This window comes from Girardinichthys multiradiatus, chromosome 17, assembly GCF_021462225.1.
Source record: "Girardinichthys multiradiatus isolate DD_20200921_A chromosome 17, DD_fGirMul_XY1, whole genome shotgun sequence".
NCBI classification, from domain to species: Eukaryota; Metazoa; Chordata; class Actinopteri; order Cyprinodontiformes; family Goodeidae; genus Girardinichthys; species Girardinichthys multiradiatus.
In genome coordinates, this window is record NC_061809.1 from 17908462 (window position 1) to 17935225 (window position 26764).

Below are 26764 nucleotides of genomic sequence, written 5' to 3' on the forward strand. Positions count from 1 at the left end.
ACACACTACAGATTCACACATAGGTGAATGAATTTAAAAGGATGTGTATCTCCTTGTCAAAGTCAATAGGAATTGTACATGCTTAATGATTACAGACTACAGTGACAATGCAGGTGCATCTGCGTGAAAGCTGGTGTGTGCGCTTTGAGGAAAACATAGCAAGAATGTTCTGCCCTCCCTGTGTTGAGGCATATTTGCATCAGGTAGATAAAGGAAATGAGTTTGAGATGGAATCAGGCAGATAGAAGAGCAATGTTGTGCGCACATGATCAAACTCAACACTGATCCACATTGCACAATGCATCTCACAAGATGGATTTCCTCTCTTCCTGACACCCTTCCTTAGCCCTGCTCTTCCTCCTAACATTTAGAACTACCTCACTTCACTCCCAGCGAAATAACCTCTTAGTTGCTTAAGAGAAAGGCCAATGTGATAGCCTATGGATGGATTTAAGGTACCAAAGCCTTTTCATGAGCGTGAATGCAAATATAATTTTCCAACATCTGTGCATGTGTGCATGGTTTCTCACATGTGATAAAACTGTAGCAAATAATGCCACAAAATAATGAACATTTTATAACTTAGTGTATAATTTAGTGAATAGGGATAAGTGAATTTAGTGAAAAGTGTTTGCCTCCATACAGTGCTTTTTTTGCTTTCATTTCATGTTTGAATGTTTTAGATCAAACCAATTTAAAAACAAAAATAAAGTGATTAAACAGCAAGAAAAAACTAATGAGGCATTTTTTAAGTTTTTTTGTTTAAAATTAAATTAGAAAAATGACAATACCAAAAATAAAACGAGCTGTGGTTTTCTAATTTTAACGGTTAAAAGAAAGACATGTTTTATATTTTGTTAGTTCACCATTTAGGCAGAGCCAGATACTGTTAATGGCTGCAATCGAACCCTGTATTCATTTTTTTCATATTATTTCAAAACAGAAAAACCAAAGAACTAACCATACATGCATTTTTCAAAGTAAAAATAAAGCCATTTTTTTCTTTAACTCATACGAATCAGAAAACCAAGCTGACACCTTTTCCGGAATTTGATTTTACTATCAAAAATAGACCAACACAAAACATGGTTTTTAAATTTTGTTATTGACGGGAAAAGGTTTTCCAAATGACGCTCTCCCTATGAGAAAAACTAAAGCCCCCAAAAACGACTGAACTATTGCCTCCCTTTGGGGCAACAGTTGCCATCAAAGATTTGTGATACCTGACAGAGTCTTTCTATTAGTATCGAGTAACTTAAGCGAAGGCACTTGTGTTCTTTTTGGTCTGCAGTGTTTTTCGCCTTGGAAAGCATAAACGAATGCCATTTTGTCCCTTCTTTTGCTTATTATTAAATCATACATACCATTAACTGAGGGAAGTAAGCAGACAGTGCCTTAGATGGTGTTCTGGGTTTATTAATGACCTCCTGGATGAACTGCCAGTGTTCTCTGAACAGCCAGTGATGGGCAGTTTCATCCCTGTTCCATGCTTTCTCCATTTGTGGAAAATGGCTCTTACTGCTGGAGTACCAGAGCTTTAGAGATGGCTTTGTAACCCTTTCCAGACTGAACAATGTCAATGAATTGTGTTTAATTTCTGTAGATCAGAGCGTGATGTGTTATTTTTGAGATCTTTTAGCCTGCTTCATGTGTCATACAGGTTTTTTTCAAGTGGGACAGTTGCATATCACACATTAATTAGGCCTGGACCTGGCTAGTAAAATTGAAACAAAAAATAGTTAATTGCAGTGGATTCATGATTTAACAAGATGTACAAGTACAATTTCGATAAAGGGCCAGGTTGTTTGGATACCTTTATTTCCCAAAATCATTTTAAAGCTTTTTATTATTATTATTCTGGCTAACTTTGACATAATAATTTCAATATTTTAGATGATCTGAAAGATTTAAGGGTGACAAAAAAGCAAAAACAAAAGAAATCTGTAAGCCGGCATTGTAAAACATTATCATAGATAGTGAAACACACAACATTCACTAGTATAAAAATATAGAAAAAAGACATGGACTGTTGAATAGGAAAGATTTTCATGTTTATAGAAGCTGTAGATGCCTGCATCAGGGGAGATGGTTTTGTTTGCAGATAAAACACACAAGCAAACACACACCACATTCAGAGCCTGGCAGAAGTGATGGGTGCCAATAGGAGCCCTCTGTTCCAGAGCATAGATCCTGATATCATTCATTCTCCCTCTGTTTCTGTCTGCCTGTCTCTGTCACTCAGATGCTCTGAGGTGTGTAACATCACGCATTCATCATCTCTCCAGAGCTTTCCTTCTCCATCTAATACACACACACCAACACTTTAGCCGGCAACACTTTTGTCTCCACTTTTATCACAAAATTGAGGGATTTGGTGGCTAAACGACCCAATGCACCCCTTGTCCCTCTCATCTCGATATCACATTCATTTTATGCTATCTTTTCTGTGGGCTTAACCAGTGAGTCGACCAGTACAGCTCACCGTCTCTTCACTGTGACTGTGCTATCATATCAGCAGGGATAAATACAAAGGATGGGGTCCATGGCATTTATAATTCCCTCCTGTTTCAGGTCGGTAAATGACAGCCATTACACTCAGCACTTTCCCTTCTTTCACAATAGGCAGAGATGGATGCTGCTGAATACAATCATGCTTTTAAAAAACTAGAAATCACACAGGACATTGATGCCTTAATGTGAGGGAAGACAGGAAAATTTTTGATCATTTGATGTAACAGCACAATGGTGTCAAATTGCATCTACAATATGCATATATATGTGTGCCTTGACACATGGCACAGGAAAATCAAAGAAAAGGGTATTATATTTGAAACATATACCAATAAATTTATTTTTGCATGGGATTTAGACTGCCTGTTTTCTTTCCTTCCTTTAACCCATCTTTTTTCTCCTTCCATAATGTCACAAGCATTCAACTCAGCCTAAACTAAGAACTGATCATTTATTAAATCTGCAGAGACTTTTTATTATCAACTAATTTCTCTGCCTCATCTCTATTCGTCTCTTTATCAAGCTATTTTCCAGCCTCCCACGACTTGTAATTAAAGAGAGAGTCCACCTGCAGCCAATCTACACTCTCCACATGCACAGAGAGGGGGAAATTACACTGATAGTCCAATCCTGATTTGCAGCCTGTGGGGCACTCTGAACTCCTCTTATCGTTTCGCTTCCACCCTTAGGCCAACTTCATCTTTTTCTCCTTCCCCGCCGTGAGTTTGTTCATTAGTTTAGCACAATGTCTGCAATCCAGCTACACTGTTGGCCAAGAAGTAGAGATTTGTGAGACTAAAACTGGTTAAAAGTAAAAAGCTAAAGTAATCCAGCAGGAAATGGCTCAACAATCAGGTTCTTTTCAGTTTGACAACAATCTTTTGTGTGGACGTTTTTACTGAGGGAAAAAAATACTAGTCATTTACAGTATCACTGAGTGTTTTAAATAAAGTCAGATAAAGCTTGAAAGGTGTAAGATGCCATTTAAAATTAAATTGAATTGTCTATGGAGGCATGGCTTTTCACTCAGGCTACAAGAGACAAGAAGCTAGTTTGCTGATCTCTCCGCTCTTGCGTTCTTTGGAGGGTTTGGTTGTTTCATACTCTCCTACTTTTTCACTGAGCAAAAGCATCTATCTGCCACAAGAAATCAGTACTTACTCGACTGATGTTTATAGTTACTAATGCATATCGCTAATATAAAATGCTAAAGGCAGTTTAAATGGTCAGCAAAAAAAAAAGTTTTAAAGTGACTGCTCCTGCCGACACACGGGATGTGATAAATAATTATTACTAATGACAAGAAGGCCAGATAAATATTCTAAATATGGGTCTGGAAACAGATCTTTGTTGGAAACATTTGTATCAGCAGTAGAGAGGTTTACAATACTTTAGAAATTAGGCAACCCCAGTGTATGTCTATGGTATAGTTTTTTGCATTTTGCCAGTGCGTAATGTTTGTAACAATGTATGTGACATAGTTATAAGGAAACAAAAACAAAATTAAGACAACACACTATTATTTTACATAACTGATACACTTATACTCAAAATATGAAGTGGTAGATTAATGTAACACAATAATAGATGCCTTGTCAGAGTTATTTTGATTTAAAAAACAAAAACTATCCATTTGTAGTCAGAATGTCAGCAATGTGTTTTCTAGAAAACAGTACTGTCCAATGTGCATGAGAAGAAATGTGTCTGTTTTAGGACTACACGATATAAGGAAAACATATTGCAAGATTGTTCCTGAATATTGTGATGTAGATACAGATTGCGGTTAAACCACATTTTCCTAACACCTCTCTCTCTTCCCATCATCTCAATGACCCAACAGATCCTTTTTGCAGGCTCTTTCAGTCATGTCGTCAATTAACCCTTTATGACCTACTATAGAACAAGCTCACCAGAGCATATTTTAACATTTGTACATGCTGCCATTTTTGGAGCATTTCAATTTGTTATACATCAATACAACCCTTACATCCTATATTTTAATATTTTGTATATAATAACTCCATAATAACTAAGTAAATTGCTAAAAAGTGAAATTAACCACCAGAAAAATTTAAATTGTTTTTTTTTTGCACATATTTTCCTAAATACAAAAATATCATAGCAGTATCCCTCAAAAATTGCAATATAAAAAAGTTGCACAAAACTCTTCCAAACCACATCAAATTTATTTGGAGTGTGTCCATATCTTAATTTTTGAAATGCACACATTTTTATGAACAGTGACCAAAACTAATATAAAATGTACATTGTGAACAGATTGAGAAAAGATAATATGTACATCAAAATAAACTATTTACTGAAGTGTAATTACATCTCTAAGTGTGCCAAATACCTATGAGCACACATATGTTCATAAGACCATCTTCAAACAATAAAAAGTGCACAAAACCTCGAAATTGAAAGCGAAAGTGCAAGCAAAGTTTACCGCGAAAAAACTACAACTTCTGGAGAAAAAAAGACCACTCCCAGGAAAAAAAAAATAACCCAGGAAATGACATCACTTCCGGTTGTTGCGGGCATTGGTGTGAAAGAAAACCAGTTCATCCACCGCATATTCTGATGAAGCAAGTACACTGCGGTCTGGATTTTAATGGGGTTTTGTTTGCAATTTTTTACTGGATTTTTGCATCAGTTTCTGGATAATATTTAAGTTGAACTTTCTGGTTTCATTTGCAAAAAAAAGTATTGTTCTAGCTTATTTGGTCGCAATTCTACAGGCGTTTAAAAATAGATATGTAAATGGAAGCGCCGGCGCTCCAGCCAGTCATAAAGAGTTAACTCCTCTGTCGTCTGCTTATTTTGTGCTTTTTTATACTTATTTACTGGATAGGAAACCAAGGGCATCAGTTTTGTCATTTATTTCTTTTAGTGAATCCCTTCTTGTGTCTTGCTCTTTTTTTCTCTACTCCTCTTTCTACCTGGATAAAGGCCAAGATTGACGTGGGAGCCAAATGAGGCAAGGGACACATCAACCACTCAATGCCTCGTCACAGTTGAGGCACCGCTCAATCAGTTAACATCCAATTGACATTGTTATATCATAAATTCAGTTAACAGTACAGCCCAGTGGCTGCAAGTGCAATATTGTTTTCATTTGATGTTCCAGAGGTTAAATGACAGAGCCTTCCATTGTGCTGTCATCTTTGGCAGTGCAAGATATATGACTTGGAAATAATAATTTTCTCTCATCTTTTTCTTCCAAAGATGCTACACTTCTCATACCCAAAGAGAAATGCAGTTAAACAAGCTAGAGGCAGTTTGCAGATGCTGCTACATTTTTCCACTTGATTGACATTTCCAGTCAAGACGAATTGACGCTGTATTGGCCGCAAAAGGAGGCCCTACACCATACTAATAAATTATTGTGGTCTAAAACCAGGTGTTTCAGTTTCATTGTCCAACACTGTATATGCAACACTGTTTAATGTGTTTTTGATAAGAAATTTCAGACTACAGGCAAATGCCCACATCTGACTTTTTTGCCCATATGTGACCCTTTTTCAACTTTATCAGGGCAGTCAGAAAGGCCCTGTTCTGATCTTTTCACCTCCACCACAATCCAGAAGTGGTAGTAAATCGGATACATATTGGATGGTTTTCAAAGAGTCTGTAGTCAGAACAGTCATGTCGCATTTCATCCGACTTTAACTTCATTGTACAGGCTCTGACTAAGCATCCATACAGACTTCTCTACAGAAGTAGCTGTCACTGCTCCACAAAACCCCATTGTTAATAGTTGTGCTCTCTTCTTTCTTATCCATTTCTTCTTGTTATGATGAGGTCATAATATAGTCGGCTTCCAGTGCTCAGCAACTTAATAACACAGAGGCCCTGACATCCATTACAACTTCGGTAAAAAAAAGTTCTGCTGTGTGACGTCTACATTCTCCTTCTGTGCATGTGGGTCACTTTGGGGTCCTGAACCGTTCAGACTGAAGTTTGTTAGCATATCATTAATAGAATGACTACTCAAAAAAATTGTATTTCAGCAAAAACTCTGAATTGAGCATGAAGACCTACAATCGTGATACACTTTTTTAAAGCTCACCTTTAGGGCACTTTAGGCAATGTATTCTGAGTGCAAAGCTTGGACGGCAACTAGTTACCGAGTTACTGTCAAAAGATTTTAAATACTGTCGAACATAAATTACAAATTTGATAACATTTCCATCTGTTATACTGAATAATGGGAGTGCAGAAAACAGATGACTGAGGAAATGACTTCACTCGACGCTCATTTTGCATCACTTTGTTGCCCTTTTTTAGATGAATGTCAGGCAAAAACAGCTGCAGCCTATCAGCTCTCTGCACCTGGTTTGTCAGACCACAAACCTTCAACTAATCTTCTAACACAACATAATGTGCACATCTAAACACCTTTATAACTCTCAGCCACACAGTAATAGGGTTAAGGAAGCCGCACTCTGAAGAATGTGGCAAAAAGATTTGTACTGATAGAAATTAAAGGATTCTGGTACTAAATATTTTGCATGAGATGTGAAGATGTGATATTTTCACAAATTGGCTTGTCGGATTTCCCTCGGGGGTGGAAAGAAAAAGGATTTGACTTTGAACGATCTCACCCTGGTATAGGACACATTTTCAATAATTCACACTTACAGATCAGCATTTGCTACTCTGAATATAAATATTTTATCACCCTGAATATGACTGTGGCAACTTTTTCTTTGCAGGATGCAAAATCTTGGAGGCAGTTAGGCAACATCAGGACAAGTTGGATAAAATCTAAGCATTGACTCAGTAAACAAGGGTGGGAAGGCTAAGTTTGAGGACTTGCTGGTTGCTGCAGGACAATAGAATGGCTTTGTAAAAACTAAACGATGGATCCAATGACTAAGACCTAACAAACAACAGCTTGCATGGCTCCCAAATGCTTTTAAGCTCATGTAAAGTCTCCACACAGCCAGCTGCTAAGTAATGTGGTCAGCAACAAAAATCATATTCAATTTAAGAAAAATGTAGGGCATAACAGCTTATTACAAAATTTGTATACAGTTACATTCAAAATGATTCATACCCCTTGATATTTCCAATTTTCTTGGCAATTAAAAAATGATCACATTGTAAAATCCCATTTTTGCTGTAATTTTAGCTGCAGGCATTTTTAAGAATGCACCTAACAAGTTTGCACATCTAGTTATTCTTTGAAAACTAGTTCAAGCTCAGACCAATTAAATTAAGAGCATGATTGAACCTCCAAAATCACAGTCTAGTGACTAACTTTCTCTGTTCATTTCTAACAAATGAGTATAATTTAAACCATTCCACTGGAGCTCTGACTGTAACCAATTCTCACCAGCTTCCTTGTCCCTGCTGAAGAAAAGCAACCCCCCAAAGCATGATGGCCACTACCATGTTTCAGTGTGGGGACTGAATTAAAGTGCATGCCATGCTTTTCAGATTTATATTGGTGAACATTTTGTAATTATCAGGTACAATTTTCCTACTTTCTAACTACTAAGTTTGTAGTTAGAAAGTAAAAAAAATGCAAAACAGCGGCCACTTTTTTACAAAATGTAAAAGGTTCAAGAGGTATTAACACTTGTGCAATGCTCTGCTTAGAATTTGTATAATTTCCAACAACAATGTCAAGACGTTTTTACCTTTATTTATGCCTAAAATGATGATGATGTGTTGCTTTTCTACAGTTATATTGTTATTAACAACACTGAAAAAAAAAATAGATGTGTTTCACAATTATAAATTATAGGTTCCAGTATCAGCACCCATTTAAATCAAACAATAACAACAACAAAATGCATCACAGGATCTGTTTATGTTTTTTTATTGACTTTGAGTTGATAATAACCTAATGTCTTCTACCAGAATGAGATTGACACATGAAACAGTATAAATATCACTTTAACACAGTAGGGAAAGTTAGTACCAGCTCAGATTAACAGTGGGACTGACCTGGCCTTGTCACTGAAACAGCAACCTTAACATCCAAAATCACAGGCAGCTCTATCATACGACAGTTGTTTTTATGCCTGAACGTTTATTTAACCCACTAGCTGAATAATCTAAAGTGCATATAATGTGTGTGAATAGCAAGAAAGGGTGAGACAATGGAAAAAAAAATCTTAATAGAGGACCAGGACCACCAATCAGTGAATTAATGAGGAAGCAGAAATGACACATCACTCTGTTGAGGAGCATTGGGGGATGGAACAAGGTAAAAATGAAAACGGGCCAATCCGAAAGGGTTAGATACAGAATATAATTAAAGAAAAGGAATATAAGAAAACTTATTCGGCTGGATCCTTATTCATTGACAAATTCTTTAAGAAAATATGTTGTAGATGGAAAACCCAATAATTATGGATGGCGACTCAAAGACAATAGACACAGGCAAGGTGGAAAGAATAAAATATGAACAAAATACAGTGAATATGATGTGGATTTATCTTGTTAATCAGTACTGTGAATGAATGTGTTTGTTTCTTAAGAGTTTACATAATCTGACAATCTGTTACAATGACAGCAGAAATAAATCAGAATTTCAGAAACTGTATTAAACCTTTATCCTTCAGTACTGTATATTCAGTGCTGACTAATATTTCTGTAACAGAATCACAAGTGGGACATCTAGGAGAGTCTACGTAAGGATATTATAATTTTGGCTGATTAAAATGTGTAAAGAGATCTTGTCATAATAAAATGCCACAATATTTCTCATCAAAGTGAAGTCTTATGAAAGTCTTGCAGTCAGCATATTCATTCTGCAGAGCTTCTATTCAGCCTCACTTGGTCAAACCACACCTCTGGAGAACCTAAAGGCAGTTTTAAATGATGTGAATGCTAAAAATATAAAAACATAAAACAAGTTCCAGATTTTGGGACATTTTTCAAATTTTTCAAATATTTCAGTCATTTTAAAATCAGCTGATTTCCTTTCCACCCCATTAGACCTCCAAATCCCAGTCTAGTGACTAACTTTCTCTGTTCAGTAGAGGACAAAAAACCACTAGGATCCATCATCGCCAAGCTGAAGGGGAGCATTTCAAGGCTGAAACAGCATGTGAAGAGCTTTATCGATCAACTGTGTTTTCAGCTGCCTGTTCTGGGTACCCTTGCCACTCTCCTTCTGACCTCTGTCTGTATTTCTCCCTCGTTCCAAGAATCACACTCTCCTAGTGAGTGTCTGGGTCCCAGGCCCCAGAAACAGCAGGTGGCCTTTAGATATCGACCAACTCGAGCTGCTTTAATAGCATCCACCACTGTTGGGAATTGGGAGAGTACGTGTGTGCAGCATGTTATTCTAAACCGGCGCAATGATCATGCAAACAGTTCCTTACTCGATACTCGAGCTGGCTAGGATGATCATCTCATGCTCTTTGAAATAGGCAGTCACTGTAAGGTTAACAGAAAGCAAACAATGGCAATTCAGATTGACATTTACTCTTAAACCCTTATCAAATATTAATTAAAATAAGCAAAGTTATATAAAATCTGGATTTTTAAGAAAAAAAGCTAATTATTATAACAGACCTTCTGGAACCTATTTTTTTAGCATTAAATGTCATTATTTCAGCAAAAACAGATAGTTTCTCAGTTTGAAAAACACTGAAGTTTTACACGATTTTCAACATTATGAATGTTTACCAGCAGCTCTGTAAAACATGTTTATACAATGTGAATTCCAACTTGTCTTACTGCCTTATTTTTCAACCAGTTTCAATGCAACTAGTAGATGATTCCTGTTTTGGAAGACAACGGTATGCCCTACTATAAAATGTGACTTAAAAGACGCATATTACTGACTCTTGATCATGCTTGAGTTGAAAAAACACTAGCATCTGTTTATAAAACTTCCAACTGTGAGTGTTTGTTTGAGATTTTTGGATTTCAAAAACTATTGGGGATCTAACCCAAGGCATCACTTTGAAGGTTAAACAATTTTATTTAATGAAAAAAATTGTTAATGTAAGAATGTTCCGATACATGTCTGCATCTCATGGAAGGTAATTTGCACTTACTCCTGGCAGTGATTACAGGCATGCAGTAACTAAATTGTATTTACAGGTCCTTCTCAAAATATTAGCATATTGTGATAAAGTTCATTATTTTCCATAATGTCATGATGAAAATTTAACATTCATATATTTTAGATTCATTGCACACTAACTGAAATATTTCAGGTCTTTTATTGTCTTAATACGGATGATTTTGGCATACAGCTCATGAAAACCCAAAATTCCTATCTCACAAAATTAGCATATTTCATCCGACCAATAAAAGAAAAGTGTTTTTAATACAAAAAACGTCAACCTTCAAATAATCATGTACAGTTATGCACTCAATACTTGGTCAGGAATCCTTTTGCAGAAATGACTGCTTCAATGCGGCGTGGCATGGAGGCAATCTGCCTGTGGCACTGCTGAGGTCTTATGGAGGCCCAGGATGCTTCGATAGCGGCCTTTAGCTCATCCAGAGTGTTGGGTCTTGAGTCTCTCAACGTTCTCTTCACAATATCCCACAGATTCTCTATGGGGTTCAGGTCAGGAGAGTTGGCAGGCCAATTGAGCACAGTGATACCATGGTCAGTAAACCATTTACCAGTGGTTTTGGCACTGTGAGCAGGTGCCAGGTCGTGCTGAAAAATGAAATCTTCATCTCTATAAAGCTTTTCAGCAGATGGAAGCATGAAGTGCTCCAAAATCTCCTGATAGCTAGCTGCATTGACCCTGCCCTTGATAAAACACAGTGGACCAACACCAGCAGCTGACACGACACCCCAGACCATCACTGACTGTGGGTACTTGACACTGGACTTCTGGCATTTTGGCATTTCCTTCTCCCCAGTCTTCCTCCAGACTCTGGCACCTTGATTTCCGAATGACATGCAGAATTTGCTTTCATCTGAAAAAAGTACTTTGGACCACTGAGCAACAGTCCAATGCTGCTTCTCTGTAGCCCAGGTCTGGGGAATGCGGCACCTGTAGCCCATTTCCTGCACATGCCTGTGCACGGTGGCTCTGGATGTTTCTACTCCAGACTCAGTCCACTGCTTCCGCAGGTCCCCCAAGGTCTGGAATCGGCCCTTCTCCACAATCTTCCTCAGGGTCCGGTCACCTCTTCTTGTTGTGCAGCGTTTTCTGCCACACTTTTTCCTTCCCACAGACTTCCCACTGAGGTGCCTTGATACAGCACCCTGGGAACAGCCTATTCATTCAGAAATTTCTTTCTGTGTCTTACCCTCTTGCTTGAGGGTGTCAATAGTGGCCTTCTGGACAGCAGTCAGGTCGGCAGTCTTACCCATGATTGGGGTTTTGAGTGATGAACCAGGCTGGGAATTTTAAAGGCCTCAGGAATCTTTTGCAGGTGTTTAGAGTTAACTCGTTGATTCAGATGATTAGGTTCATAGCTCGTTTAGAGACCCTTTTAATGATATGCTAATTTTGTGAGATAGGAATTTTGGGTTTTCATGAGCTGTATGCCAAAATCATCCATATTAAGACAATAAAAGACCTGAAATATTTCAGTTAGTGTGCAATGAATCTAAAATATATGAATGTTAAATTTTCATCATGACATTATGGAAAATAATGAACTTTATCACAATATGCTAATATTTTGAGAAGGACCTGTAATAGAAAAAACACAACAGGTGGTAAGAGATAATAACACATTATTAACGTTTTCAGAATCAGAAAGACAAATCCTAAATAGTCACTAATCTTGGTAATTCCTGTACCAATTTATTAATGACTTTTGAAATACCATATTACAAGCATTGCAGAAGTAAATTAAATCGAATCCAAGTAATAAATAAATACAAAACTTAAAAAAATTAAAGCACAGGATTTGTGAATCATAAAAGAATGAGACTGAGTTGCAGTCACTTACTCTTTCCTTGCTCTCTAAACTCCTCTGGCACTGATTAAGACTGTTTGTGCAATGAATTTGTTTTTTTTATTTGTGAATGTTTTTGGGCTATAATAACTGCTTTTTAGACTTGTGTGAATGGCAATTCCTCAATTGTTCTGTTTAAACTGTTAATGGAGATCAGACTTAGAACTGAGCAAATTTACTAATTACTAAAAAGCATTCATACTTCATAATCCACTTGGTTGTAATTTTTTTCTAATAAAAGCTACACAATTACAATGCTAATTAAAAAAGGCTGAATTTTTAACTTGATGCTGGGCTGTAACACTGATATATAAAGCAATCCAAAATAAGACAAAATGGAGATCTGACATTTTATTATGCAAATTGTTATTTTGTATTATCTTTTATAAGGTTTATTAAGTGGGGGAACACTGATTAGCACATAAATGGGTTAGATATTCATATAGTGGACTGTCATATTTGAACTCTCGATAAATAACATCATCAATATTTGTGTTTTCCCTTCCCTTCCATTTCAAATGACAGTGTGACTGAGACCTCAAGGGGAAAGGAGGACAGCTGCAACTAAAAGGGCAGCTTTAACCCATTCTTTCTTTGTTTGATATTTAGAATATTATCTAATAATCTGAGCTCTAAAATGTGCAAAGTAAAATCTGACACTTTCACGGTGCCAAAAAGTTTTCGAACCCTCTGAAAGCAGCAAACAATGTACAGGGGATGCAAGGCTAATACTAACAAAACAGCAGTATGTTTCGATGAGACACACACAAACACACATATATATTTATATATATATACAGTACAGACCAAACGTTTGGACACACCTTCCCATTCAAAGAGTTTTCTTTATTCTCATGACTATGAATATTGTAGCTTCACACTGATGGCATCAAAACTATGAATGAACACATGTGAAATTATATACTGAACAAAAAAGTGTGAAACAACTGAAAATATGTCTTATATTCTAGGTTCTTCAAAGTAGCCACCTTTTGCTTTGATTACTGCTATGCACACTCTTGGCATTCTGTTGATGAGCTTCAAGAGGTAGTCACCTGAAATGGTTTTCCAACAGTCTTGAAGGTGTTCCCAGAGATGCTTAGCACTTGTTGGCCCTTTTGCCTTCACTCTGCAGTCCAGCTCACCCCAAACCATCTCGATTGGGTTCAGGTCCGGTGACTGTGGAGGCCAGGTCATCTTTGAAAGTTTCCCCAAGTGCAGTCGCAAAAACCATCTAGCGCTACAACGAAACCGCCCCAGGAAAGGAAGACCAAGAGTCACCTCTGCTGCGGACGATAAATTAATCCGAGTCACCAGCCTCAGAAATTGCAGGTTAACAGCAGCTCAGATTAGAGAACAGGTCAATGCCACACAGTTCTAGCACTAGACACATCTCTAGAACAACTGTTAAGAGGAGACTGTGTGAATTAGGCCTTCATGGTAAAATAGCTGCTAGGAAACCACTGCTGAGGACAGGCAACAAGCAGAAGAGACTTGTTTGGGCTAAAGAACACAAGGAATGGACATTAGACCAGTGGAAATCTGTGCTTTGGTCTGATGAGTCCAAGTTTGAGATCTTTGGTTCCAACCACCGTGTCTTTGTGCGGCGCAGAAGAGGTGAACGGATGGACTCTACATGACTGGTTCCCACAGTGAAGCATGGAGGAGGAGGTGTGATGGTGTGGGGGTGCTTTGCTGGTGACACTGTTGGGGATTTATTCAAAATTGAAGGCATACTGAACCAGCATGGCTACCACAGCATCTTGCAGCGGCATGCTATTCCATCCGGTTTGTGTTTAGTTGGACCATCATTTATTTTTCAACAGGACAATGACCCCAAACACACCTCCAGGCTGTGTAAGGGCTATTTGACCAAGGAGGAGAGTGATGGGGTGCTGCGCCAGAAGACCTGGCCTCCACAGTCACCAGACCTGAACCCAGTTGAGATGGTTTGGGGTGAGCTGGACCGCAGAGTGAAGGCAAAAGGGCCAACAAGTGCTAAGCATCTATGGGAACTCCTTCAAGACTGTTGGAAAACCATTTCAGATGACTACCTCTTGAAGCTCATCAACAGAATGCCAAGAGTGTGTGGAGCAGTAATCAAAGCAAAAGGTGGCTACTTTGAAGAACCTAGAATATAAGACATATTTTCAGTTGTTTCACACTTTTTTGTCCAGTATATAATTCCACATGTGTTAATTCATAGTTTTGATGCCTTCAGTGTGAAATATATATATATATATATATATATATATATATATATATATACAGGGGTTGGACAATGAAACTGAAACACCTGTCATTTTAGTGTGGGAGGTTTCATGGCTAAATTGGAACAGGCTGGTAGCCAGTCTTCATTGATTGCACATTGCACCAGTAAGAACAGTGTGAAGGTTCAATTAGCAGGGTAAGAGCACAGTTTTGCTCAAAATATTGAAATGCACACAACATTATGGGTGACATACCAGAGTTCAAAAGAGGACAGATTGTTTGTGCACGTCTTGCTGGCGCATTTGTGATCAACACAGCAAGTCTTTGTGATGTATCAAGAGCCACGGTATCCAGGGTAATGTCAGCATACCACCAAGAAGGACGAACCACATCCAACAGGATTAACTGTGGACGCAAGAGGATGCTGTCTGAAAGGGATGTTCGGGTGCTAACCCGGATTGTATCCACGGCTGCCCAAATCACGGCAGAATTAAATGTGCACCTCAACTCTCCTGTTTCCACCAGAACGGTCCGTCGGGAGCTCCACAGGGTCAATATACATGGCCGGGCTGCTCTAGACAAACCTTTGGTCACTCATGCCAATGCCTAACGTCGGTTTCAATGGTGCAAGGAGCGCAAATCTTGGGCTGTGGACAATGTGAAATATGTATTGTTCTCTGATGAGTCCACCTTTACTGTTTTGCCCACATCCGGGAGAGTTACGATGTGGAGAAGCCCCAAAGAAGCGTACCACCCAGACTGTTGCATGCCCAGAGTGAAGTATGGGGGTGGATCAGTGATGGTTTGGGCTGCCATATCATGGCATTCCCTTGGCCCAATACTTGTGCTAGATGGGCGCGTCACTGCCAAGGACTACCGAACCATTCTTGAGGACCATGTGCATCCAATGGTTCAAACATTGTATCCTGAAGGCGGTGCCGTGTATCAGGATGACAATGCACCAATACACACAGCAAGACTGGTGAAAGATTGGTTTGATGAACATGAAAGTGAAGTTGAACATCTCCCATGGCCTGCACAGTCACCAGATCTAAATATTATTCAGCCACTTTGGGGTGTTTTGGAGGAGCGAGTCAGGAAACGTTTTCCTCCACCAGTATCACGTAGTGACCTGGCCACTATCCTGCAAGAAGAACGGCTTAAAATCCCTCTGACCACTGTGCAGGACTTGTATATGTCATTCCCAAGACAAATTGACGCTGTATTGGCTGCAAAAGGAGGCCCTGCACCATACTAATAAATTATTGTGGTCTAAAACCAGGTGTTTCAGTTTCATTGTCCAACCCCTGTATATATATATATATATATATATATATATAGAGAGAGAGAGAGAGAGAGAGAGAGAGATACAAAGACAACCTGAATAAATACAAAAAGCAGTTTTCAAATGATGATTTCATTTATTAAGGAAAAAAAAAAAAACAATCCTCACCAACCTGGCCCTCTAGAAAAAAGTAATTGTCCCCTAAACCTAATAATTTCTTCATTTTACTTTAATTTCCCTTTAAACCTCCCTTTTAAATTTGATTTAAAAAATATTACAATAAGAATTGTCACTTAGTCATTTGATGGTGACAGATGTTGGAATCACATATTTTTATATGTTTTTATTTCTATACAAGCATAAATAAATATTAATATATTACTAAATATGATTGACTGCAATTTTGTGTGCTGTTTAGCAGAATAGTTGTCCTACATAATATAACTTGTATACTAAAGTAGCACACCTCATAATGCATATGTTTTATTTCCAGCACTGTATTTGTATTTGTGGGGCTCTGATTGTGTGCAATGGCCGATGTTTTGCCCATTTATAATCTAATGTAATCAATGTGCTTCTATGCTTGTGTGCCATCATGTAGAACATCAGAAGAAATCCAGTCACTCACAGAAGCCTGCATTAGAGTGACTTTTAGTGGTGCTATTTTGGCGAGGTTTTGTCTCAGATGGTGTTCACACTGTATCCATTACACAGAGTGCTGCTATTTTGCACCAGATTCCATGTCATCAAAAGTACTAAGAAATAGTGTAAATCTGCTCATGCTGCTTGTTATAGAAGTAATAATGGTTGTAAGGACAGAAGACATGAAATGAATTTTCTTGTGTAACTGACCTGAGTCTCCGACATGACGTAGAGGTAGTGGTGGTCAGAGGAGAAGGCCATATCTCTCAAGATCGGTCCATTCTCAACAGCTTGAACAGTCTCATACTGAAGGGCACGAGAGGAACCGTCGACCCGGATCTGAAAAATCCCAAGCACATAAAAGAAGATTGGCATTTTCTAGCAGTTTTTGTCAACATTAGCTCATTAGTATCAAATGCTGCTTCTACAATAACATATGTTACTCACTCAAACATCGTTGCATAATTGACAACATAAATAGTTCCAAGCAAGAAAAAGGACAACAGAAAACAAATTAAACAAATAAATTTTTAAAAGTCATTATTGCTTGATGGTATTATTAGGTATTATTATTATTAGTTTGTTCAGTCCACACCCCTAAAACATTTTCCAACACATTATAGCTTTTAGTTCTGCTTCACAAAAGCACATCTTTCTTGATCATATTTTGATTCATTCCAATGTAATTATGGAAATATGGCTTCTGGGCAAGAGGTGTACTCCATGACTCCCCAGGTAAGTTTACTCAGCAAAAAAGGCATAGAATTGCCCCTTTGCACACTCATGATGTGATAGAAATGGTCTGACTGGTGCCAGGACATCTGCTTACAAAGCCTGTCTCTCTCTCTCTCACACACACACACACACTCAAACTGTGCTGTATTCTAAATGTGGTCCTCTGTCTCTAATTTGGCAGAAGATACAGTTCTGACACATACCTATGCCAGCAGCTTTAAGCTCTCTATAGGATAAACTTTAATGCACAAACAGACAGACTTTATGGATCTACAGACAAGTGTAAGGCAAGTCTCATTAAAGTTGTGATGACTCTTGGTGGTTCTTTGTGCTCTTCTGAGCTAAAGTGCTTGCGGGTAACAGGCAAGAACAGGAGATAATTGGACAGCAAGCAGATGGTCGACCAGGTAGGTGAGTCACTTCATACTTAATTATAATAGGATAATGACAATGGACTCTCTGTGTTCTCTCTGTCTGCATTTAAGACAAAAAAAAAAACTAAACCAAAAGAAAAAACAAAAACAAAACAACTGACACCATGGAAGCTGAAGTTGTTGAGACACTGAAGCTGTTAACTAATGCAGTTATTAGGAGGAAGCTAGAAATTTTAAAATTTTTAAAATGTGATTTACTGTTCTGCATCATTTTATTTTTCACTACATATACATTACAGAGCTGCACTGAGCAATTGGCTGATGACAAATGTTTTGCATAAATAGCCGGAATGAAACTCAAAAACTCAAAAATCCAATACAATACAATAAAAAAATTTTTTAAATTTTGTTTTAAAATTGGAAAACCCAGTTTTACAGAAACTGTGCTCTCACGTACAGGTCCTTCTCAAAATATTAGCATATTGTGATAAAGTTCATTATTTTCTATAATGTAATGATGAAAATTTAACACTCATATATTTTAGATTTATTGCACACTAACTGAAATATTTCAGGTCTTTTATTGTCTTAATACGGATGATTTTGGCATACAGCTCATGAAAACCCAAAATTCCTATCTCACAAAATTAGCATATTTCATCCGGCCAATAAAAGAAAAGTGTTTTTAATACAAAAAACGTCAACCTTCAAATAATCATGTACAGTTATGCACTCAATACTTGGTCGGGAATCCTTTGGCAGAAATGACTGCTTCAATGCGGCGTGGCATGGAGGCAATCAGCCTGTGGCACTGCTGAGGTCTTATGGAGGCCCAGGATGCTTCGATAGCGGCCTTTAGCTCATCCAGAGTGTTGGGTCTTGAGTCTCTCAACGTTCTCTTCACAATATCCCACAGATTCTCTATGGGGTTCAGGTCAGGAGAGTTGGCAGGCCAATTGAGCACAGTGATACCATGGTCAGTAAACCATTTACCAGTGGTTTTGGCACTGTGAGCAGGGGCCAGGTCGTGCTGAAAAATGAAATCTTCATCTCCATAAAGCTTTTCAGCAGATGGAAGCATGAAGTGCTCCAAAATCTCCTGATAGCTAGCTGCATTGACCCTGCCCTTGATAAAACACAGTGGACCAACACCAGCAGATGACACGGCACCCCAGACCATCACTGACTGTGGGTACTTGACACTGAACTTCTGGCATTTTGGCATTTCCTTCTCCCCAGTCTTCCTCCAGACTCTGGCACCTTGATTTCCGAAGGACATGCAGAATTAGCTTTCATCCGAAAAAAGTACTTTGGACCACTGACCAACAGTCCAGTGCTGCTTCTCTGTAGCCCAGGTCTGGGGAATGCGGCACCTGTAGCCCATTTCCTGCACACACCTGTGCACGGTGGCTCTGGATGTTTCTACTCCAGACTCAGTCCACTGCTTCCGCAGGTCCCCCAAGGTCTGGAATCGGCCCTTCTCCACAATCTTCCTCAGGATCCGGTCACCTCTTCTCGTTGTGCAGCGTTTTCTGCCACACTTTTTCCTTCCCACAGACTTCCCACTGAGGTGCCTTGATACAGCACTCTGGGAACAGCCTATTCGTTCAGAAATTAATTTCTGTGTCTTACCCTCTTGCTTGAGGGTGTCAATAGTGGCCTTCTGGACAGCAGTCAGGTCGGCAGTCTTACCCATGATTGGGGTTTTGAGTGATGAACCAGGCTGGGAGTTTTAAAGGCCTCAGGAATCTTTTGCAGGTGTTTAGAGTTAACTCGTTGATTCAGATGATTAGGTTCATAGCTCGTTTAGAGACCCTTTTAATGATATGCTAATTTTGTGAGATAGAAATTTTGGGTTTTCATGAGCTGTATGCCACAATCATCCGTATTAAGACGATAAAAGACCTTAAATATTTCAGTTAGTGTGCAATGAATCTAAAATATATGAATGTTAAATTTTCATCATTACATTATGGAAAATAATGAACTTTATCAAAATATGCTAATATTTTGAGAAGGACCTGTACATGGTGTGACATATCCTATACTCTTAATGGAAATAATTAATGACCATTTACAATAAGGCAAAAATCAGTCTTATCAAGGTCAAGGCTTTACAAAAACCAGTGACTGCAAACCAGTGTTGGGACCCCAGCCATGGGTTACAACATTAATGGCCAGTAAGTACTTTTCTGGAACTTTCTAAATAAATCGCATTAACCTACTTCCAGCTCAGCCAAGAACAGGAGGAGTAACAGCAGACTTCCCGTGACGTTACTGTTTGAAAAGAAACCCTGCGTTCCAACAAACAGACCTCTTCCACAGAGGTCCCCAGTGGAGCTGGAAGGAGAGACAGCGCTAATGTATCTTGCTGGCAAGCAGACATAACTCTTCAAACTGGATCCACGAGTGTCATAGGATCACGCGATCATATGCAAAGTTAAGTAATGATTTGCTGTTTGAGTATCCGGCATTCATTCATATAAGGGGCGTAATAGGACAGGCGTGATTTGATTTTTCTTCTGAGGCCTCCAGAAGAAACCCTAATCAAAGCGGATTTTCCCCACAGCCTCAAAAAGAAGGCCAGGACCGCATTGCAGGCCTTCCTGCGTGCACGTCGCGGCCACTCAAGGAGCCGAACGTGCCTTTGTCGTACGGTTCGGCCAGGCCAGCTAAAAGCCCTTCCCCTCAGCTACGGAGGTTAGCTGCAAGTTAACCCTTTGTTTACCCACACATGGATGTTTCCTCAACGCCCAGGACAACTTCTCCTCAGCACGGTTCACATAAGTAATGTTTGGGCAGAGAAGATTAGTTTAGAATGAAATAATCTAAACAATGTTTGTTTCATTATGTTTGGTTTTTGCTTGTGTTGTGTTTTTAAACTTAAGGCTAACTTTATTTAAATGGTGGTTTTCAAACACAGAAGATTGACCATAATGCGCTGTCCTTGCTTATGTATTTCAACCCTTTTATTAGTAGTATTTTTAAAAAGGTATGTGTTTGATTCTGATAACAAGCTATAAGCTTCCTTTGTTAGCTCCAACCTCTAACAGCTAAGAACACGTGTTGGCCCACTTTATGAGTCAGCTGAAGATCATTTACCCAGAAAGTTTGTTAATTTAGGAAATAATTAGTTAGGAAATAATATTTCCCTAAACATTATTTTACTAAATGTGATAGCTAATGAAACACCATTAAGTGTTTCATTAGCTATCACTACCAAAAAAGTTTGGTTCTTATTCAGAATAATATTTCCTTAATATTTCTTTAAATATTATTTTAATGAATAAAGGCAGCTAATAAAACACCGTTGAGAATTGGTCATCCAGAAGGTTGGTTTTATTCAGCTAATCATCCTTTAAAATGTTGTTTTATTAAAATAATGTTTTATTTGATCTTGCATTGTGGGTGGTTGTTTGAAGGTATAAGACTAACTTAATTTCATCTCCAGCTTCTTCAAGATAATCCTTGATTCTCAGACATAAATAACATTGAGTGGTAATGTTGCATCTCTTTATTGGCCAAGGTTTTTAACCATCTTTGATTCACTTGTTCATGTTGTACAAAGTTGGTCTTCCTTATTCTTTCATTTTGCTTGGTAGATTAGTTTGGCTGTTTTAGCATAGCAAAGAGTTTGTTGATTGAAATATGTTTGACTTTGAGTTGACTTATTTTTGTTACTAAATTCTTGTATTTTAAGAAATTGTGTGAATTCATTCTGTGTGTGTGTGCAGAGTTTTGCTGTTCAATAATGTCAGAGCTTGGCTCACCCCTTTCAATTTTGTCCTAATACCAGCGCCTTATTGGGCTGGTATTCACAGGACAACCCTTAACACACAGAATTATTATTTAATAAAATTTAAATTATGAATATTAAATATTAAATAATATATTCATATTCACAACACCAGCCACAACATTTGGAGCATAGCATCTCTACCATCTAGCATTTTCTACTGTTGGTTCCCAAGTATTTCATCCTGGATGATTTAACAAACTGTGTATTTCCTTTATACTAGGGGTTATATTTAATTATTTCTATTTCACTATGCTTTTTACTAAAAGAAAATGAAGAAAAAGAATCTCATACTTCTCCATCTTCTAGCCAAACCATTCTTTGTCTTCACAGAAATGGTAATCCATTATATTATATATTGCCCTGCCGTTCCCTCAAATATCCAGTTTCACAACATGACATTTCTTCAAACAGGCACTGTCTTCCCCCCTTTTTCACCCATGTGTGCATTCTTGTTTGTTTCCCAGCCATTCTTCCCCTCCTGCTCTGCCTCCTGCTCGGAGAAGGTAGTGACCTTGATCACAAAGAACCTCGAGTTCTGTTTTATCAAAGCCTGACACACTTCCACTGGGAGTCATTGTATGGACTGGGGTCAGCTAAACAGAAAAGAACAGAAGGCAGATAGGCGAGGGAAAGAAGAGAAGGAGGCAACAAGAAAGAAACTTTTACACGAGCCAAAGCCAGATTCAGCAGGTGGGGTTATCTAATCTGGCCTATTAGGCAAGTTCATTTTAGGTGCATATGCCCACAGACCACTGCATATGAGTGCATGTGCGTTCAATGAAAGATGAGTGTATCATATTACCCCCAGTGCAAATGACCAAGTGCTGAGTTGCATAGAGTTTAAGGGCTGACAGTCTATAGCAGTGGCTGAGTACAGAGTTTTATTGTGTTGGGACATATCCACAGTCACCAGGGAGCAGAGAGACTTCAATGGGAAGCTCCTGTATATCATCCCTAGATCTGACCACTAACAAAACAAACGAGCCACCAGGGAAAGAACCACATGTCTACAAGCATGCAATGCTGGTGAGTCACACTGGGACTAAAGGGGAGCACGCAAGGGAGACCAATTGATTTGAACCTCTAGTTCACATAAAGTATTTGATAATTTTACACCATTTTGATTCACAAATGTAACTATAAAAGCTTTTAGCATTGTTCTCAAGAAAGTATTTTTTAAACACATCGACCTAAAACATACATCACAAAATTTTACATGATGCTCTTTGCATTTGCATTTATCCCTTTTTACTCTGATGACCTTAGTCAGAATCCAGTGGAAGTAATTGTTATCACAAGTCATCTAATTAGTAAATTGAGTCTGCCCGTATGTAATTTTATCCTTGAAGGTTTGTTAGAGAATATTAATGAAAAATGTCCCAAGTCTTGCAAATCAAGATTTTGGCACAACTTGAAATCTACTAGGATTTAGCCATCCATATAAACTCACAGACTGGGCATGTATCAATTAGAGATGCAGCCAAGAGGCCCATGGTAACTCTGGAGGAGCAGCAAAAATTCAGGTGGGATTTTCTGTTGGTAGGACAACTATAAGCTATGTGCTCCACAAAGCTGTGTTTATGAAAGAGTGCCAAGAAGAAAGCAGAAGAAAGTGCTCAGTTAAGACCAAAAGTGAACCTAATAATGTATATGCATCATGCAATATGGTAGAACACTGACCCTGCACAAACACCCTGAACACTGTAAAACATGGTGGTGGCAGCATTATGGTATGGAGATACATATGTTTGGCATGAACAGGGAAGCTTGTCAGAGTTTATAAGAAGAGGAATAAAGCAAAATACAGTCATGGAAGAAAATCTGTGAGAAGCTATAAAAGACTTAAGACTGAGGCGGAGGTTCACCTTCAAGAAGGATAACAAAGCTAAACATGCAGCCAGAGCTACAATGAAATGGTTTAGTTCAAAGCATATTCAGGAGTTAGAATGCCCCAGTTAAAGTACAGACTAAAATACTACTGAGAACCTCTGGAACCTCAAAATTGTTGTTCACAGATGCTCTTCATCCAATCTGACTGAGCATGAACATTCCTAAAAAGACCTGCAGCTGTAACTGCATGCCACATTTCTCACATTTAATCTCACATAAGGTGAGAATCTTGCATCTTTTCCATTTCCCCTCCTCACTTCAACTACTTTGTGATGGTGTCTATCAAATACAATCCCAACAAAATACATTGATTCATGTTGGTGTAATGTCACAAAATTTTAAAAATGTTTGAGGGGTGTGAATGCTTTGTAAAGCACAGTAGATAATACCTCTATTCCCTTAACTGGATGTAAACATGAAATAATATGGGTTATTATGAAACTACTAATCCTGGACACATCATCGGGAACATCAATTATTAATACAGAATGTCTTAATTTCTCATCAGTCAAAAATCATTAAGGCAGCTCAGTGGTGATAGCCAATATTATCTGATTCCTTTTCAACAGTAATAAAGTGGATTAGCTGCTCTATGCTAAATGGATTACAATACTAATCTTTGCTATCACATAAGCATAGCCAAAAGACAATCACTTCCAGTCAGACTTGGTTTTGCCTCAGGGTGGAGCAGGTAATATATATACTAAGCCAAAACACACCACTGAGGCACTGGGATGTACAGAAAAGCTCACTCTGTTAAAAATGCACACACAGACTCCAGCTCGCAGCTTGTGTGAGTGCTGATTAAGGACAGTGAATGGCACAATGCTCAGAACTTCCAGAGGCTTAAAAGCGTAGAAGTAGTTAACATTTCTTCATTTCCAAATCTTTAAAAAATTTAATTAATAAAACAAATGCCCAATCACTGCCAAAACAAAGTAATGCCTCCTACAAGGGACTAATTTGGACACAAACTGCATCCCCTAGTGGTATAGATAAGTTACTACAAGTACAGACAACAATTAAACAGGAAAAAACTGGGGGCTCTGCAGTAATATTGTGCAAAAGAACAAACTATCCTCTTGAAGTGAATAAAGAATTTGATTGCAGGTTTTCAGATTAGTTTGATTGTTTAATTATCAGTGGATGTTTTGAGTTTTATGAATTTATATAATACTTGAATGCAGTATGGATTTGGAGAACTGAAGTACTAAATATACAGCTATAAATATGTTCATTAAAATTGCAGAAATAAATAAGTGAAAATGCATTATCTAGTCTGCTCTCAATCTAAAAATCAAAATAAGAATTTTCACATTGTTGTCTCTCTATGGGACAAACACCAAGCAGAAAGTGTGAAGCAGTCAGGGAAGCCACTCTGGTGTGAAAACCATAGGGCCATCCCCATTCAGTTAATTCCTGTTGACAATGTATACCACAAAGGCACATGGATTATATGGCATGTCCTTCCACTCTGCATGAAATCCATTTGGCAGCAGAAAAACATATTGCCCTGCTTTGTGTCATATGGATAGTTTTAAAAAACCTAAGAAATTTTGCCAACTACTTGTGTTTAGTTAAATCAATAGAATAAACTGAGAAAGATTCAGACATGTAAACATTTGATATATATTTTAGCAATATAAATGTTGCAGGCTGTTATTGTTTTGTCAAAGCACATTATTTATTTTGTCACTATTTAGATTAACAGAGACCAGGAATAAACTCTGTTAGTAATTCTTCCCCACTGGAACCCTCCTCTCTTGATAATTGCTCTTTGAAATTTAACTTCTTGTTAAACATCTAAGAGCTTGCATTGATTTTGGATAGTCTGGGTGAACTGCAGAGCATTATGTAAAAGCTACTTAACTGCTGAAATTAGACAAATTTTATATATGTCAAGTCAGTTTTAAGGAAACAAGTACTGCTAGTAAACAAGTACAAGTACATTAGTAAGTAAATGAGAAAACTTTATCTATATAGCACCTTTCACAGATCAAAACCCACAAAGTGTTTTACAGTAAATACCTAAAAATGTAAAAGAAAATATAAAACTCCATACATGTAACATCAAACAACATAAAACTAGTTAAAAGCCAGTTTGAATAAATTATTTTTCAACTTTTTTTAAAAGAAGTTGGAGGAACTGCATTCCACAATCTATGGGCCACACCTCTAAAGGATTCATCCCCTTTGGTCTTAAAATGTGTTTGTTGCACCATTAACAGCCTTTAACTCCAAGATCTCAGACTGCAACAAGAGGTGTGGGGCTCTAGAAGGTCAGAGATATAGGCGGGGGCTTGACCATGTAGGGCTCTAAAAGTAAGAAGTAAAATTTAAAAAATAATATATAAAGAGATTAAAAATTGAGTAATGTGCTACCTCTTTCGTGTGTTGGTTAAAAGCCTAGCAGCAGCATTCTGAACTGACTGAAAAAGGTTAAGATCTTTCTTATTCAAACAGATAAAAAGGCAGTTCAGAGTGCAAAATACAGTATTGACCCATAGTGTTGTTTGCCCATATTTTACGGTTTTAGTTTATATGATGGCATTTTGGATTGAGTTTAGGTTGCTTTGAAGTGTGATCAGATTAAATGCAATTAATTGCAAAGTTAGTAACCATTTATCCAATCAACACAAGTTTCAAGCAAATAGATTCAGTAGCTACAAAGACAGTTTTTAAGTGTCTAAGAAAGTCCAACAAGTGATAGGACCAAATCCTAGAATGAGTTCAACTAAAAGACCTGGTTGCCTCCAGTGCAGAGTTTGTTCACCAATGGCAGCAGGCAAGGGTGAGTGTTTCTGCACACACAATGAGCCAGAGTTTTTGGAAATTGGAGCAGCAAACAAACCCCTCCTCTCCAAGAAAAATCATCAAGGACAAACTTACATTGTAAGTACTAGGACTGGACTGCAGAGGGCTGGGATAAAGTTATTTTCAAAGATGAAACAGAGAGGTCATTGAAACTGTTTAGGACATCTGGAGAAAGAATTGTGCAGAAAAAGGGTGAAAGCTACCATTAGTGCTGAATCATACTGATAGTAACGCATCCTGTATGTGTGTGAGGGTTGCCCTTAGTCCCAGGAAGTGGTCTTAGTCACAATCTTCCTAAAACACACAGTCATGAATGAACAGGTACCTTACGTAGACAAGATATGAACCACAAACTGCTTTAAAGGATTCTTACACATTTTATTTAAAAATTCAATAATTTTCCAGATTCAAATTTCAAGCTTTTACTTTTGCTGTTAGAACATTCAAGACATTTGAGTATAAGATATTAACTTTTAGCTGCTTGAATAGTAATCGGGTCCTACTATCAGTAGGTACCATAATACATGAAACTGAACCATAGTGACATTGGTTTCTGATTTTCAGAGTGTAATATAGGACCATTTCATAGTTTTTACAGCAACTAGA

General features: G+C 38.0%; 1 protein-coding gene across 2 annotated transcripts in view; it reads right to left on the bottom strand.

Annotated features, from left to right (window-relative positions):
- plxna4 (plexin A4) overlaps nucleotides 1–26764 on the bottom strand; it is a 333778-nt gene that overhangs the window by 124231 nt on the left and 182783 nt on the right. For both annotated transcript variants that reach the window (XM_047389857.1, XM_047389856.1), the window contains exon 4: nucleotides 16757–16885. In XM_047389857.1, coding sequence (XP_047245813.1) covers nucleotides 16757–16885 — 129 coding nt within the window. The remainder of the gene's footprint in view (nucleotides 1–16756; nucleotides 16886–26764) is intronic.